We start from the raw sequence: 15,697 nt of genomic DNA, 5'->3' as shown, positions 1-15,697 counted from the left end.
GATCTAGGATGTGTTATTTGAGTGTTCCCTTTATTTTTTTGAGCAGTGTATATAAAAAATTAAGGATAAAGTATTAATAAACGTGGAAGTAATTTGGATTTTCTTTTAATATTTAAGCATTAAATTTATGAACTTTAAAGAAAGCATTATTAATCTATTTTGAATAGTTTGTATTTATAAATTATATGAATTGTTAGATTCAGACTATAGATTGTATTATAATATAGTTTATATAACTATAAATAACTATACCTAAAATTCATAGTTATAGTAAGACAAGGCAAGTTTATTTCCAGCTGAATTGGGCCCATTTTTTGTTTTCCAGTTCAACAATATGCATTATAACGAAACAACAGTAAAGTGTCCAACTTGGTTGCTTGACAAAAAGATAGGTAATTTTCCCATCTTTATTGATGCAAAAACATTTAAGATCATGGTCGTTTGGAAAGTGAAAGCTGTAAATAAACTATAGCTTATTTTTTCCAAGATATTTATTTGCACTGTTACGTTATTTCATTGGAGATTTAGGGTCAGTTTGCAGGGCATTAACCTAAATAGAGAAACCCAGACTGCCATTCCCCAAACACTAGGGTCAGTCAAACTATTTGAGAGTAGCTGCAATAGTTTGACTGGAATTTGGGAGGATAGCTGCAGCTGTGGGGAGTGCTGCTTCTCAAGGCAAAAATAACTCTGACATCACGATATCCTCAATGCTCCTCCTGCTTCCAGTTAAACTCACACTGGGACAACAAAACAAGATCTTCTGTTAAAAACTAAAGCTGATTCAGTCATTCCTTAAAAATGTGGTGTCATCAACAAAATTTACAATGAGAGACCGAGTCATCCGATTTTGGATAATTTGTCTAAAATAGTCACAATGGCAGATACTGAGCTGCCATGTTTCAAGGGAGGGAAACCAAGCATTGCAACCCTCCAGGATTTGCTTTCTTGCTCAAATGTAACCTGTAGTTTTGTTTGATAAATAGTTACTTGCAGGTGAAACTGAATCCAACCTGCAGGAAACATATTGTCTTTTGTATTTGTACAAGATACACCGAAATACAGTCAGGTTGACAGAAATTACCAGCGAATGGACTGGAAAATGGACAAAATTGGGAATGAAATCCTAAATTCATAAATTGTTATACCTGTTATAACATGACAGTAAAGCGAATCTGGGTGAAATTCCTCATCATAAACATAAATTAATTTATATTTTTGTAATTATAATGCAAACCTCGATCCTGATTTTAGCTGTACGCTACCAAGATCATCTCACTGGGACCACAAAGTAATTACAGTGAAAAGTTTTATTGCCCAAAGCTTTGGGTAAATCATAAACTAAGTGCTCACACAGAGTTCCTGCAGACTTTTATATCTGCCAAGCATTTTTCACATAAACAGCATGTTGGATGTAATGTAGGAACAATTTATCTTGAGATTGCATTCTCTCCACACTTTGTAGCTGAATCCAGCTGATGAGAAAGTGTTCACTCAGCAGTCCAAATTTAGAAGAATGCTTTGAGTCATTAATTCCAGCTCATAGCTCCACTGAATGTAGCTCTAACGGGCATTTTGCATAATTTATGCGAAGAGCGACCAAGTCTCCCTGTGAGTACTTCTTGTCACTGACGAACAAAGGTTCCTCTGTTGTCTGAGAGAATTCAGGCCTCTAAAAACTGCATTGATCTTTACAGTCAATGTGCTGGGAACTGGGCTGAATAGTAACGTGACTGCGCTGGGAAGCACGGGGAGTTTGGAGAGTGACTCACTGCTGGACTAAGCCAACCAGGTCAATAAAAGTGGGAGGAGAAACACGTTGTTTACAATTGGAGACAAGTGTGTAAGTTATTCCAGATTTTTATTCTTGTTTGTGACAAGCCTCTAAAGGGACAAAATTACCACAAACCCTGAGAATTGCACTATTGTTAGAAGATTAGTGGGAAAGCTGCAGGTTAATTGTTTGTTATTTAATGTGCATAATAACAGTCTGACATGTGATATGCTGTTCTTTCTATAGCGTTATTTGTAATACTTACCGTATGTTTCACCTTATAAACATTTTAAATAGAACATACATTCACCCAGAGTTTACTTTGTGCATCAAAAACATGACTAAGTGGTAAAACCTGAAAGTGGCAATACATTGATTGCATTACAAATGTATCTTTAAGATGATCAGATCAGAAAAACAAGCAAATTGTTATGATATACACTATATTAGAAGGCTAAGCTCTCATGCCAACACTGTTAGCAACCCAACAAGTAATTTGAAATCTGTCTCCTTTTTATTTAAAATCAAGAATCGCAAAAGAATGAAAGTATAGAAAGTGGAAATATTATCTGTTGAGAATAAATAAATCTGTGTTTTCCTTCTATCTCTTTTAGCTAGTTGCAAAGCTAAAGCTAGAGGAAATGACACACTAGGGAACGCCCTCTCTAGGGCATAGCTTAGAGAGAGGCTAATAAAGGAGATCACAAACTATTCTTGGATGCCATTTTGTTCTGCTAGCGGATAGCATGAACTATGGACCAGCTGTATTTTGGTATTAATAAATGGAATTCATGAATTCAACTCACTGACTCTTCTTCAACCTTATAAATCAAGAAGTTAGCATGGAGAAAGGATAATTCTTACTTTTGTTAGAGTTAGCACTGCAGCACAGCTAGCTGATATAGGAAGTTAGAATAGTAGAAGTTCATTTGAGCCATTAACAGTTATTGGGGTAAAAGCTTATTACTCTGGATTAGTGTGATGGAAAATGTTATAAAGTGCTCCTCACCCTTTTTGTGCTTCAGATTGTGTCTGATGATGAGATCATGTGTCTGCAGGATCTTATCATGAGATTGGTCAAGTTGCTCTCCTATAGACTCGTACAGTACCATATGACAGCAGGGGATGTCCTTGATCCTGGAGACTATTTAGTGTTATTTCCCCACCCCAGGACTTATCTGCCCCCTTTAGTATTACAGAACAACGCCCTTTCCTAAATGGCCAGGCTATCTGTGTTGGGCTCCACAGAATCCCTGGTATGTAACAATCAGGGATTCACACCTATTGTCCAATCAAGTCTCTCTTCTCTGACCAGAACCTATAAAAGGAAGCCAGATCCACTGTTAGTCAGAGCGGATTTGACAGACTCCTTTCACTCTGATTTCTGTTCTCACCTTGCAAAGTTTTAATAAATTTCTTATTTCTTCTCATCCAGACTCTTGTTAAAGTAATTTCTTCCATGACAATTAGCTGCAGGGATCCACAGCTCAGGTAGAACAGTTTGTCTGAAGTATAACTGTTAGTCTTGTACTTATCAAGTCTGACATGGAAAAGTGACTGAAAGAAAGCCATTGTTGAAAAACAAAAATCCATAAGAAGCCCAGTTTGCATTTTGACACCAGTAGTGTAGAGAGCGTGGTAGACAGTGATCTTGCCAGTGGAAATAGGCAGATTGATCAAAAAATATTGATACCAACTTGGTAACAGCACTGAATTGATACTAGCAAGATAAGTTCGATAATTAGCTTCAGATTCACTCTTGAAATTCAGTTTTATTTTTGTGTTGTAGTTTCTCAACTCTACCTCAAAAGAGATTTTGTTTCAATTTGCTCTCCAGTGATTATCTCTCTTTTTTTTGCACTTTATTTAAGAAAAATGCATGCAAATTATGATAATAATATGTCATTAAAGTATTTTGTAGGCACCTATAAGCTTGATTTCAATTTTGTTGTAGATTTGAACAAAATAATTAAAAGGAAAAACCACAAAGAACAGAAAGGTCAGACGTTTGGTGATGTACCAAACTCAATATCAGTATTTGTATCAGCAATACAGATCAAATTATGCAGTGTGAGACACCTACAAATTTTAAAAAATATATCATTCTGGACTACATGCAGAAAACAGCAGGAAACAAACATTGCTTATCTCCTGATGTTTGTATTTGTTTTATTCTTCAGCGGGAAAAGGAAGCTACTTTTTTTTCCCTGTGTCTTTTAATATATTTGCACTACTGTACTTTGTTTATAACACAAAACCCCCCCAAAATCATTTGAAGTTTGTGGTTGTCACGTCACATAAAAAGATTATGAGGTATAAATACTTCTGCAAGACGCTGGACAGTGAAGTTTCTAAAGCCCCTCGCAAAGATACGCTCAACAGTTTGGAGAACTTTTACTTTCTTTTGCATAGTTATTCTGTCACTTAAGTGAAACAAAAAGAAAAAAACCCAGAATAATACAGAAAGAGAAATAAACCCGGAATGCGTGCGTGCGTGCGTGTGTGTGTGTGTGTGTGTGTGTGTGTGTGTTTCTGTATCCACGATACTGTGCTCAGTCGTGGGGTGGAGGAGCTGGGAAGGAGCTGGTGCGGGATCCAGACACTCCTGAGCAGGAATTTCCTCCCACTTTCTGAGCCAAACGTTCACGTGTAACTCGTGTAACTCGTGTTTTTACCGGACCGCGGCCACGTGTGTAGGCACAGCAGACCCCGCCCCTTCTGGAGGAGGGTCTTTCCACTCCACGCCAGTTAATAAAAGTTTAGTCCGTGTGCATGGCTGTGGGAAAACTGGGAGAACCTGGCAGGAGACGGTCGCGTTTACCTGTGATTTGTGGAGGGTGTGGATTGGATAACAACACCAACTTCATCGTCATTGTTCTGAAACTGAGTCGAAGACAACAAAGAGGTGGACAGACAGACTCACTTCATACCGCAGAAGAAGAACTGGACTTCATTTGAATCAACATGTAAGTAAAAATAACTAACTTTTTATCAGACTGGAGAAAACACAAAATGGAGCTCTGTCGAAGGTGTCAGTATCTAAAAGTAGCCTAATTTATCTTTTTTAAAAACCATATAAAGTTTGAATCACTTGTCCCATTCATTCAAGATTCATCTTCTCCATTGTGACTAGCTGGTATAAATCTAGTTTTCTCAGTCAGATTTTCCATCTACAAGCTTCAGAGGTCACCTGGACTTGTTGTTGGGTTATTTTTACACACGTGTGTGGGTCCTTCTGCCCTGCAGAAAGTGACAGCCCAGATTTGACTGCTGGACACGAGCTGCAGACTCACGTGGAGCAGAACAGAAGATAGAAAATGGGCAGGGTTCCTCTCCTGCTTCCCGCCACTGCTTGAATCATTCCACTCTGGGTTGGAGCGCCTCCTCCCAATCTGACGTCCAGTGCCCTGATAGGGTGGAGACGGGAGCAAAGCTGGGACACAGTGCTGTTCATTCATTCTCCTTCTGCAGTGTACTTCACCAAATATAGAAGAGGTACTCCTTCCAAAACAGAGGAACTTTTGTTTAAATGTTAGGAGTCACTTTTATTTCAAATTTTCTCCTAATTGGAAGTAATTTTCTGACCTTTGCACTGCCAACCCCCCCCTCCCCAATTATGTAACAGTGGGTGGTGAAGGAAGTCAGTCAGACTTATAATTACAGCCAATTAGTCATCAGTACCCTTGGTGGTTGGTGGATTCATTAGATGTATTATAAGTAGATATATCTAAAGGGTTTTGGAGATCCCAGTAACCCATTCAGTAACCTCCAGATGAACCTTCAAGGGATTGATTAGGATTCCTACATGTAGGTTTTATCAAATGTGTTGCGTCTTAGTGTCTTCTGTTAGCATACAGTGGATCCCCAACTGTTTGCAGTTCACAGAGTTTATCTAAAATATTCTAAAGAAAAAGCAGCTCGATTTACAGTGGACAGCGAGTATAGGTGATCCACTCTAAATCCAGATTAGTTGAAGCCATTTTGGTCCTAAGACCAAATTGGTCTTCTTTTGACTTCTGTTTCAAGAACACCATGGCAGTTTCAACAGAGACTACATTATTAGCCTTCAAACCTTTGTCACATTTGAAGGGTTGCGGTTATTTACTGAGAAGGGGATGGGTATTCACATAGAAGATAGTCTTTGGAGGCGGTGCGCCCCCATAAACCTTCCTGTGTGAAACGCATACCAGGAACAGAGCATGTAAAGCCTTTCCAGTGAGTGTTATTAATTATTAAAAAAGTAAGACGGTAAAAAATACATACAACTCTGACTGGAAAATTTTATATGCTCACTTTTTAGTACATGTCTCATGCAGGAAGTTCGTTGGTGCCTCATCAAATTGTGTATGAATAACATCTAATAAAAATTTCCTGAATGTGAAAATGGCTGCACAAAAACACACAAAATACAGCCATACATCTTGAAAAGCAGAAGTAGAGCCTCCTGCACAACCAACAAGAATGCAGCAAGTGGTTTCTGAATGGTTAATCAACAGCAAAACACTTTTGTTTCCCAGCAGCCATTGTGCACTGCATACAGCAGTAAAAGCAGCTGACCAAATGTCCTGGGGTTGCTGGGTAACGATGCAGTGCCTGTCGATTGTGACTTAATAATCGAGAGGTTTTTGAAGCAACTCATTTTCCAGACACCAAAAAACATGAACTCCTTGCAAAAAAAAAAAAAAGAAGTTTTTTTTTTTTAAGCGCTTGGAATGTTTTTTTTTTTTAAACAGTTGAGATCCAAATGGAAAAATGTGCAAAAAGTGAATTTTGCATAATACACCTCCTTTAAATCACAAAACCTATTAAAATGCATGAAATCCTATTCATTTTTTAAGGCTGCAGAAGTTAACATGCCTTCACCTCCTTCTTATAGCAAGATGTTACCTGCCTCATCAGATATGTCAAATTATTTCCTTTTCATTACAATAATTGCCCCTCACTATGCAGTTACTGGAAAGCCACGGTAGCCTGGGGAAGATTTATTTTTAATTTATTGGAAAGCAAAAATAGTATGAACTGGTAGGAACTTGTTTGCTCTTTGCTTGATTAGTGTGGAGTTAATTATGTCAGCGCTGCTCCAGTAGGTCATTGTGTATGGAGAGCCATTTGCGCAAAAACAGATCCTTGCACAGGTTTGACCTCAGGAAGGCGTTACACTGCCACCTTGTGGCCGGCTGAGACACCACGGTTGATTTGTTCCTACATGTCCGCCAGATTATGTCCAGGCATGTACCGAGAGCTAGAGAGGGGAGGGGCGGTGAGTCACTGACGGCTTCCTGCCTTGTTAAAAGCAGCGCTGCAGTCAGACTGCTTCTTCACACAGGAGGTGTTAAACAAGGCAGGAAGATGGTGAGTCTGGGCTCTCATTTTCTGTTTGTGAACTCTATGACTTTAATTTTTTATTGGTTGTTCGTGTAAGGATTCAACTTTACATTAAAATAGATGAGTTCATCTTTAAAGAGGGGTTTTTGAGAAATTATCCAAGTAGTTGTAACTTTCTTTAGGACAGTGGCTTTTAAAATTAACCAGAGACCTGTTGTGTTTTATTTTCAGTGCAGAATCATGGCTCCTCACAAGCCGATGCTGAGCTCCCTAGGGGGGAACAGACGGGCCCGCAGGAACCTGTTCGGCCCTGTGGACCGAAACCAGCTGCAGGTGGAGTACCAGGCAGCGCTGCGCAAAGACCTGGAAGAAGCGTCCAAACGATGGGGCTTTGACTTCAAGTCGGACAAGCCCCTGGAGAGCAGCGACTTCAAGTGGGAGGGCATCCCAGAAACCAGGGTGCCACTGCTCTACAGGTCCTGCGTGCTGGCGGAGGGCCTGGGGCTGGCCAGAAGGGCTGTTCAGACCAAACCAGCAAGGTTGGAGAAGGAGAACATCCCTCAGACGCCAGAGAAGTGGGTCCTGGAGGACCTGGAGAAAACGCCGGAGAAGGGAGACAAAGCTGCGCTGAAGAGGAAACAGACGAACATCACAGGTTGGTCCTTATCTATCAGTGCAGAGAATTAATAGTTGTTGGTGTCAGACATGGCTGACAAACTTATCACGATATAAACGTTTCACATCAGTCGATAAAGGTAATTATCGATTAGTTTTTCGTTTTAAATGTCTAAAGTGCTGCCAAACTGGTGTTGTGACACTTTATCCAGTTTTCACTCCACACTAGTATTTTATTTATTTTTTTACTTTTAAGCAGCTATGAAGCATAAACTGCTGCTGGGCAAGTTACTCAGCAGGTTGTTGCTAGGTAACCACAAGTTACTCACCAGGTGGTTGCTAGGTAACCAACCGATCTTACTTGGCTGGCCTTGAGAGGTCGAGTGGCTAGTTTTTCTCCCAGAATGCTGTTTGGTTCTGGGCGCAGTACAGTGAATATTCCATGTACATCAGATGCATTATTATCTATCGATGCAGATTGTCATTGATTGATTTCCCAGCTTTAGTTCAGCGAGAGATGAACATCGTCGTCTTTATCCCAACAGATTTCTATCAGGCCAAGAGACGAGTTGTGTGGATGCCGAGGAAATCCGGGGAGTGATATCCACAGAAACGCTGCCAAAGCTCCCAAGAAACCACACGGGCTGCACCTGACTCAGGAATCACACAGACTATAACCATGAATCATGTAAACAAAACAAAAAAAACCCAGAGGGGACCTCAGCTGCTCGTCAACGCTACAGTATACGGTAATTAGGGTCAGTAAAGGAGGGAGCTGGCTTGTTTTTTTTCCCCCCCCGTCGGTGGTAAGATGGGGGCATTTGAGCAGAAAAGATTAACAGTAATCCCTGGAATCAGTGGATTTATACTCATTTGGATCAAGGGCTCGCCAAAGTGCAGACTGACATTTGCTGCGGTCATCCATCCCTCGGCTCTTTCAAAAACCTCAGCTTCACGGTAACTCTACCTCTCTAAGGAAACAAGAAGACCTGGATGGAGCGATTTGAGATGTTGCTGAGGCTGTTGGGTTCGCAGGAAGAAGCTGAAGACCAGGAGGAAGCACTTAGTCTCCTTTGTTCAAATGCACTGTTGTTGTTTTTTTATACTGTGTTTTCTACTTCTTGTACTTTGTAGGAAAATACTTGAGAAGCTCTGATCTCTTGAACATGCAGAAGCTTTGCTTAGACGCCAAATGACAGAAGTGCCACCCTGTTTTTTTTCCATCCATTCTACTGTATGTAAAAGTTGTCATTTAAAAAAAAAAAAATCAACCCAGATAATTTAACAGTTATTAGCCTCTGGTTCTTGTTCGTAGGATATATGTTGTAATCTAACTCAGATTGAGAGATATAGTTTTATTTAGCATAGTAGCATTAAATGAAAAACATTGCAGTGTTGCACATCCAGAGCCTTTACTGTGCCTCTCGGTATTTTTTAAGCTCCATAAAGGACTATCATAAGAAAGTGTTCCTGGAAACACAAATGTATTATTTGCCAAGCTAAAGCACATTTCATCAAACAAAGCGTGTTCCTTTTTTTATTTTTTTTTCCTGACATTTATCTCTGTTCTGGCAAATCCTGCTGCTATGGATAATCTGAACGGGTCGCAGACAAGGGCCTGTAATTCTAATCCTTTACATACTGACAGCTTTGAAATGTCCACCACTGCAAATCCCAGGCAAAAAACTGCCACACACAATGAATGCACTTCTGTTAGTAGACGCTTATGCACAAACCTTATAAATATATTGTTTCTGTTTAACAAAAGCTGCAACAATGTCTATTCCTTTATTTATTGAAAGATGATATTCCAAGTGTCTGTTTTGATTTTTAATTATGACATTTCCTAACCTGAATAAATGTTTCAAATGTATTTGAGTGGCTTTGTCTTTCCTTTTACTCAAGTTGTTTGTTTTTTTTTTTGTTAATTTACAGCACCTTTCAAAAGTCCTCTGGTTCAGTTTGACCCGTTATAATCGCAAACTTCATGGTGTTTTAATAGAACTTTATCTGCTGGACCAAAGAGTGTAAAGAGAAAGAAAACGACACATAGTTTTCATAGATTTTTCTTTAAAAAATAAAAATTAACTAAAATCTGAGAAGTGTGGCATGTCATTATAGTCCTTCCCCTTTGCTTTAATATTCCTAACTAAGTTCACTTTTATGGCTGCAGCTAACAATTATTTTAGTGATCAATTATTCTGGTGATTAATTGGCGGATTCTGCAGAGGTTCCATTTAACCACTTAAACTTATTTTATTCCATATTTAAAAATACAAATCGGCAAACATCCAAGTCCCTTTTTCTATAAGAAAATATTTTATTGCCTAAATGCAATAACAGTATTCTTTTAGTGTTTATTTGTTTTGCCTGATCATTTTAAGCAAAGGATAAAAAGGTTTTTCATCTTAAATGCTAAATGTAGGGCTGCACAGTGGCGCAGTTGGTAGAGCTGTTGCCGTGCAGCAAGAAGGTTCTGGGTTCGATTCCCGGCCCCGGTCTTTCTGCATGGAGTTTGCATGTTCTCCCTGTGCATGCGTGGGTTTTCTCCGGGTACTCCGGTTTCCTCCCACAGTCCAAAAAACATGACTGTTAGGTTAATTGGTCTGTCTAAATTGCCCCTGTGTGTGCGCATGGTTGTGTGTCTGTGTTGCCCTGCGACAGACTGGCGACCTGTCCAGGGTGTACCCCGCCTCTCGCCCAGAACGTTAGCTGGAGATAGGCACCAGCACCCCTCCCGACCCCACTGAGGGACAAGGGTGTTCAGAAAATGGATGCTAAATGTATTTTTGTCCAGATTTGCTCTGCTGCTGTTTTATTTCACCAAATTATTTTTCTTCAGAGCCACTGTATTCAACAATTAATCCATTACTAAATTAGTTGATTATTCAATAACTGATTAATCACAAATTAATCCGATTAATCGTTTCAGCCCTTCCTACATTAGTAATAAAAAATTGTGGCAGGATTTACAAACTGTTGTCCACAGAAACTCTCCATCCCATCTGACTGAACTTACTCTATTTTTCTTTTCTTTTTTTCCCAAGATCAGTCAAAAGGTTTCAGATTTTTATGTATTTTTATGTATCAACTTCCTCCACTTTACAGTTATACACCAAAAATACTGTGAAATTAACTGAAGTTTAAGTTTGTAACACGACAAAACGTCCAAATGCGCAGAAATTTAAAATCCAAAACCCAGTGAGTGGATGGCATTGGTGTGGACTTGGTTACATTTGCCATCCTCAGCTGTGTGGGATTACAGCTTAGCGGGAGCTCTCAGGTATATATTTATTCACAAAGGTACTATAGTGTCATGCAGTATTGAGTTCCTTGTAGGAATTTTTAATTTAAAGGTGGGAGGACCAAGATAGCAAAAGCACTGAGGCCTTCAGTTTCCTTTTACATGGAACAAAATGTCAAAATGTTCAATGTGACCCGTGCTGCCTGTCGAACAGAAATGTCATCACCTAGATTTAGCAAAAAGACAGCAGCCTCCCTCTGGAAAAACAACATGGTGATTGATCTGTTTCTGCATGTCACATCTATCCTCTCTGACTGACGCAGTAAGCGGCTCATCGGTGCTTCATCAACAAAGTCAGATTGTTGCTTAAGGCAAACCTCAGAGCGTTCACCCCACAAAGTAACCTTGTGACCTTCATATTTTACCGGCTGAAGGATACAAAATAGCTAGAGGGCCTTTTTACAGTTCAGAACAATGTGAGCAGAAGAAAAGCACATTTTCATCATTTATAACTACTAGGTTGTGACATGTAAAGCACAATGTGTTATCTACATTTGAAGGTTAACTCTCCAGTCATAGTAAAAAGAAAGTACGCCCTTTTTTACCAACTGGATTTTAAGCATCAGCACATTTTATAAAGTATTTGGTTTAAACAAGTTCCTAATCATTTAAATCTAACCTCAAAGTGTAAAAAACACACAGCAGATTTCACATTTATTTAATCAATAAATTAAAAAAAATAAGTCTGAATAGGAAAAACTAAGTACACCCTTGCTTCTTCCAGAGGCTTTCAGCAGCCAAATCTTAATAATTCACTATGATAAATGACCGTGAGCAGATCTGACCACATTAGGAGTTTCTGATCGCTTGCAGATGTGTGAAACAAAGATATCAGCAGCTGCAGCTCCCCAAGAGTCACGAGCCGAGCCGTCTTCATTTATAAGCGCTTTTAAAGTGATGAACAAACATCATATAGAAACAAACATAAAGCCATCTTTAAACTACTTGAAGTCCATCCTGCTGCAGCAAAAAATAAATTTTACAGCGAGAAAACGTTTAGGAGTGTTTCCAAATTCACCTCAAGCTGAGACTGAGCAGCGTGCAGCGAAGCATCTCAGTGATCGAAGTCCTTCACAGCAACATTTGAAAACCAAACACCTCGTCTCAAGTGTCAGGGCGGAGGGCTGATGATCTGCAGCCGCACGACCTCTGACCCTTGCTGCCATGAGTCAACTGTGAGCCGTGAGAATCGTGATGTCAAAATGTGAGGCAATCGTGATCTGAAGCAAAGCTGTGAAGAGCAGTGAGCTGAAACATTAGAGACTCAAAAAGGTTTGAGAAAAAAAAGAGACAAATTTAAATTACTGCTGCTAAAGCTGGTTCCACTGAATTATGGAGGCTTCTTGGGTTTACACACACAGTTTTACCATTTTACCTTGTTTTATAATAAATACTAGTGTTGAATATGTTGGATTCTGAATTTATTTTATTTTATTAAAAGGACAGTTAGTATTAATCAACATGAATATGTCAGATAAATATGCAAGATTTAGCCAGAGGCTAATTCTCATGTGTAGATCCCAGTAGGTTGACAGAAGGAATTTAAAAGAATTAACACATGACCTATCACAGACTTCAATGTATAGCTAAAAGTGGCGTAATTTGCAGTAAAAATGTATAATAAAAATAAAAACAAATCACATCTGTACGAAAATATGTATGAAAAAACATTTGTTAACTTAAACATTATTCAGGAAATGAGTATAATTTTAATCTAGTTGTGTTTTTGTTGAGGCGAGGTTTAAAAACCCACAGAAATCATGGACTTGATTTGACATTTTTTGTCCTTTTGAAGAACTCAGAGCAGTGAGAAACTTGTCTCTGGGAGAAAAAAGGGATCTGAGGCACAAATTAATTACTACTGATTGTAAAAGGAAGCAGCAGCGTTACTTGAAATGTTCAAAGAAGCAAATTATGCAGAATCTGCTGCCAGTAGAGCTGCTAATCATTTTCAGAAGAAATCCCCAAGCAGAGAGGATTTTCAAACTCTGTGGTTTTAGTTTACAAGCTGAAGAGTGCATATGCAGAGCTTTTAAAAAATAATTTACATTTCATTTCTTAAGCCACATTCAGCTGATAATAAATGGAAACCGATCCATTGCCCTCATTGTAGCTACTGATATCCAAGTCAACAGACATATAAAAGTTCAAATAGTTTTAAAAATCACTTTGACACGTTTAAAAATAGATAGAAATTAGTTTTGTCTCGGCTCCTCTTCAGTTCACCATTTACCGATCAACAAATTTCTGTTTCACCAAAAGAGAAAATGCAAAGATAAACATCAAAGATAGACATCAAAGATAGACATCAAAGAAAACATCTGCTGCAGGTAAGATATTGAAAGCTCATAACTGCTTAACAGAACCCCACTTAAAAAAATCTGAACTAATCCTTTAAGATAAATGAAAAACCCTGAAGGCGGTTAAAGGTGCAACTTATCTAATAAAAATGGCCTCGATGCGCCCTCTACTGGTGACCTCCGTATTGCATTTCATCTGTTCTCATTTTGGACGACATGCACACAATGTCAATAAAAAACAAAAACAAAAAACAAATAGATTATTTTAAGCAAACACGGTTGTTATCTTTAAAACGAAGAAGATAAATTGTATAATATGACACTGTATTATATTCGGACGGATTCAAGCTGCTCCCCACGCCTTCCTGTTTTAGATTTTGGATTAAGAGGATGTTGTTTTATAACCTAAATCTGCTTTAAACTTCTGCTGTGTTCTTTCATGATGCTGTTTCTTCCCTAATATTCTCCAAGAAACCGCTGAGGCCTTCAGAGATTAAATTACAGACAGACCGACTGACTTAGGTGACTTCAAAAGACATTTGGAGGCACATTTGGATTTTATTTAGAGATTTCAGAGTAAAGAGGGTCAAATAGATAACCGTGCCACACATCTCGGATTTGTATTCAAAGATTAATTTTCTTTCCAACAATGCTATTGGTCTTTCACACAAAATCCCAGAAAACACATTGATGCTTTTGGATCTGATACATTGGTGTCCAAAGTGCGGTCCAGGGGCCATTTGCTGCCCCTGGAATGACTGCTTTTGGCCTCCGACTTCAGTTTAATAATGACACCAATTTGCTCTCCCAGTGCAGGTGGTTGATGTAGATGATAATTTTCTATTTCTAGGTCAAAATTATCACAGACACATAAAAATTTTCTCACAGTAGAAAAAGTGAAACCAGGTGTTTGTTTTTAACTAAGCATTCTCTGGCAGGTACAACTTTTAAGCAAAACCTCACTTTGCAAACATTCTGCTTTTGATTAATTGATCAGACTTGGATAAATTTAGTTGTCAAAGAAAGAGCAACCTAAATCTTGATTTTATTGCTCACAATTGGCTAAATTGCATTCATTTTTTTTCCCAATCAATATCTAAAAAATTGCAACATTTCTTTGTATTTCTTTTTAGTCCGCCTGAAAAGAAATTGAACTGTGATGTGGACAAACTCTGGTCTGCCTAAAAATGAATTTAAATTATCTCTGATGCCTTTTGAACGCTGAGTGAAAGCGGTCCAGAGACCGTTCCAAAAGCAGGAAGTGAACTACGGCGCAGGGCATTCTGGGTAAATACAACCAAAGAAAACGAGGAGTCTGGCAGTAGCGGGAGAAATGGCTCGTTGTCTTTTCCCAAAAGACAAAAGAGAAATCCTGCAACCAAGAAAATCTGACTTTTGTTTACATTTTATGAAGAAGGAAGTTGCGCTCATGTCTTCTTCGGAGGTTTTTGTGTCGTTTCCTTCAGTGGCTCTTGCTGCAGCGCCACCACAGATAAAAGAGGTGAACAGGTTTTTCAATTAGGGTTTTTGTTGTTGTTTTGTTTGTTTGACAGTGTAGCGTGAACGCGAAACGCACTGGCTGAAAATGTAACAAATGTTGCAAAACGAGTTATTTTTGACTTGACCAAAAGCTTGGACGTCCCTGCTCCAACATAACAAACTGATAAAGGGCGTGAAAACATTTGTTGTTATTCAGGAGACTTCTCTTTCGTTTCGCTTTGCTTTCATCACTGACTGAAATGCTCTCCAAGTCAGTGATGAAACTTGTTTTCCTCTGTGCTGACACACCGACCTGCACAGAAACATCAAGAAGTTGGGCGGGTGAAACTTTACGAAGCTGCGCGTCACTCCCACAGCCTCCTGTTGTGACACCAAATCCTCCAGTCTTTAGCGGAGACAAGGGAGTCACCGCTGTGTACTTTGGGAGCACGTCCGGCTGTGTGTGTGTGTGTGTGTGTGTGTGTGTGTGTGTGTGTGTGTGTCTGCCGAGGGTTTAAAGGCGGCTGTAGTGCGCTCCCTCCCTTCCCCTCGCTGGCCTCCGCCGCACAGGAGCACCTGCACGCCTGCGCTGAGCTCTCCCATCCCCCCTCCCCGCCCAGATTCATCTCCATCCATCTGTCCCCGAGCTCCCACATCCATTACAGGGCAGCACGGCTACAGCATTTGCATGTGGATCGAAGCGGAGGTACAGAGGGAAGCGAGGCAGAGGGAGGCGGAGGAAAACCTCTGAGGGAGAGAAAGGGAGGAAAATAGATCAGAGCGAGGGAGAGGGAGGCAGCAGATATCGATGGCTGCAACAATGGAGCTGTAGGATCCAGAGAGGTGGTAGTCCGCCTAAAAGCGGCTGGGGAGAGGGGGGTGAAGATACTATATTTGAGC

General features: G+C 39.6%; 1 protein-coding gene across 2 annotated transcripts; it reads left to right on the top strand.

The window, feature by feature from the left end:
• The first annotated feature begins 4,320 nt into the window (after positions 1-4,320).
• On the top strand, positions 4,321-9,230 carry LOC106937458 (cyclin-dependent kinase inhibitor 1-like). Of its 2 annotated transcripts, none has more exons than XM_015018986.1 (3): positions 4,321-4,740; positions 7,331-7,754; positions 8,260-9,230. In XM_015018986.1, exons 2-3 carry the CDS (start codon positions 7,340-7,342, stop codon positions 8,313-8,315), a joined length of 471 nt encoding a protein of 156 aa, XP_014874472.1. In that variant the 5' UTR covers positions 4,321-4,740; positions 7,331-7,339; the 3' UTR covers positions 8,316-9,230. The 2 variants fall into 2 exon arrangements, with proteins under 2 accessions (XP_014874472.1, XP_014874471.1); XM_015018985.1 differs by lacking the exon at positions 4,321-4,740 and adding an exon at positions 7,034-7,126.
• The last annotated feature ends 6,467 nt before the right edge of the window (positions 9,231-15,697 follow it).

Source organism: Poecilia latipinna, unplaced genomic scaffold (assembly GCF_001443285.1).
Source record: "Poecilia latipinna isolate Pla-1442-1.1 unplaced genomic scaffold, P_latipinna-1.0 Scaffold2353, whole genome shotgun sequence".
Classification (NCBI taxonomy): Eukaryota; Metazoa; Chordata; class Actinopteri; order Cyprinodontiformes; family Poeciliidae; genus Poecilia; species Poecilia latipinna.
Note: the sequence above shows the minus strand (reverse complement) of the source record. Positions and strands in the feature narration are given on the sequence as shown.

Bases quoted from the DNA above. Each gene is read 5' to 3' on its own strand.
- LOC106937458 (XM_015018985.1), top strand. The intron at 7,755-8,259 runs GTTGGTCCTTAT...TTATCCCAACAG, and splicing joins GAAACAGACGAACATCACAG to ATTTCTATCAGGCCAAGAGA.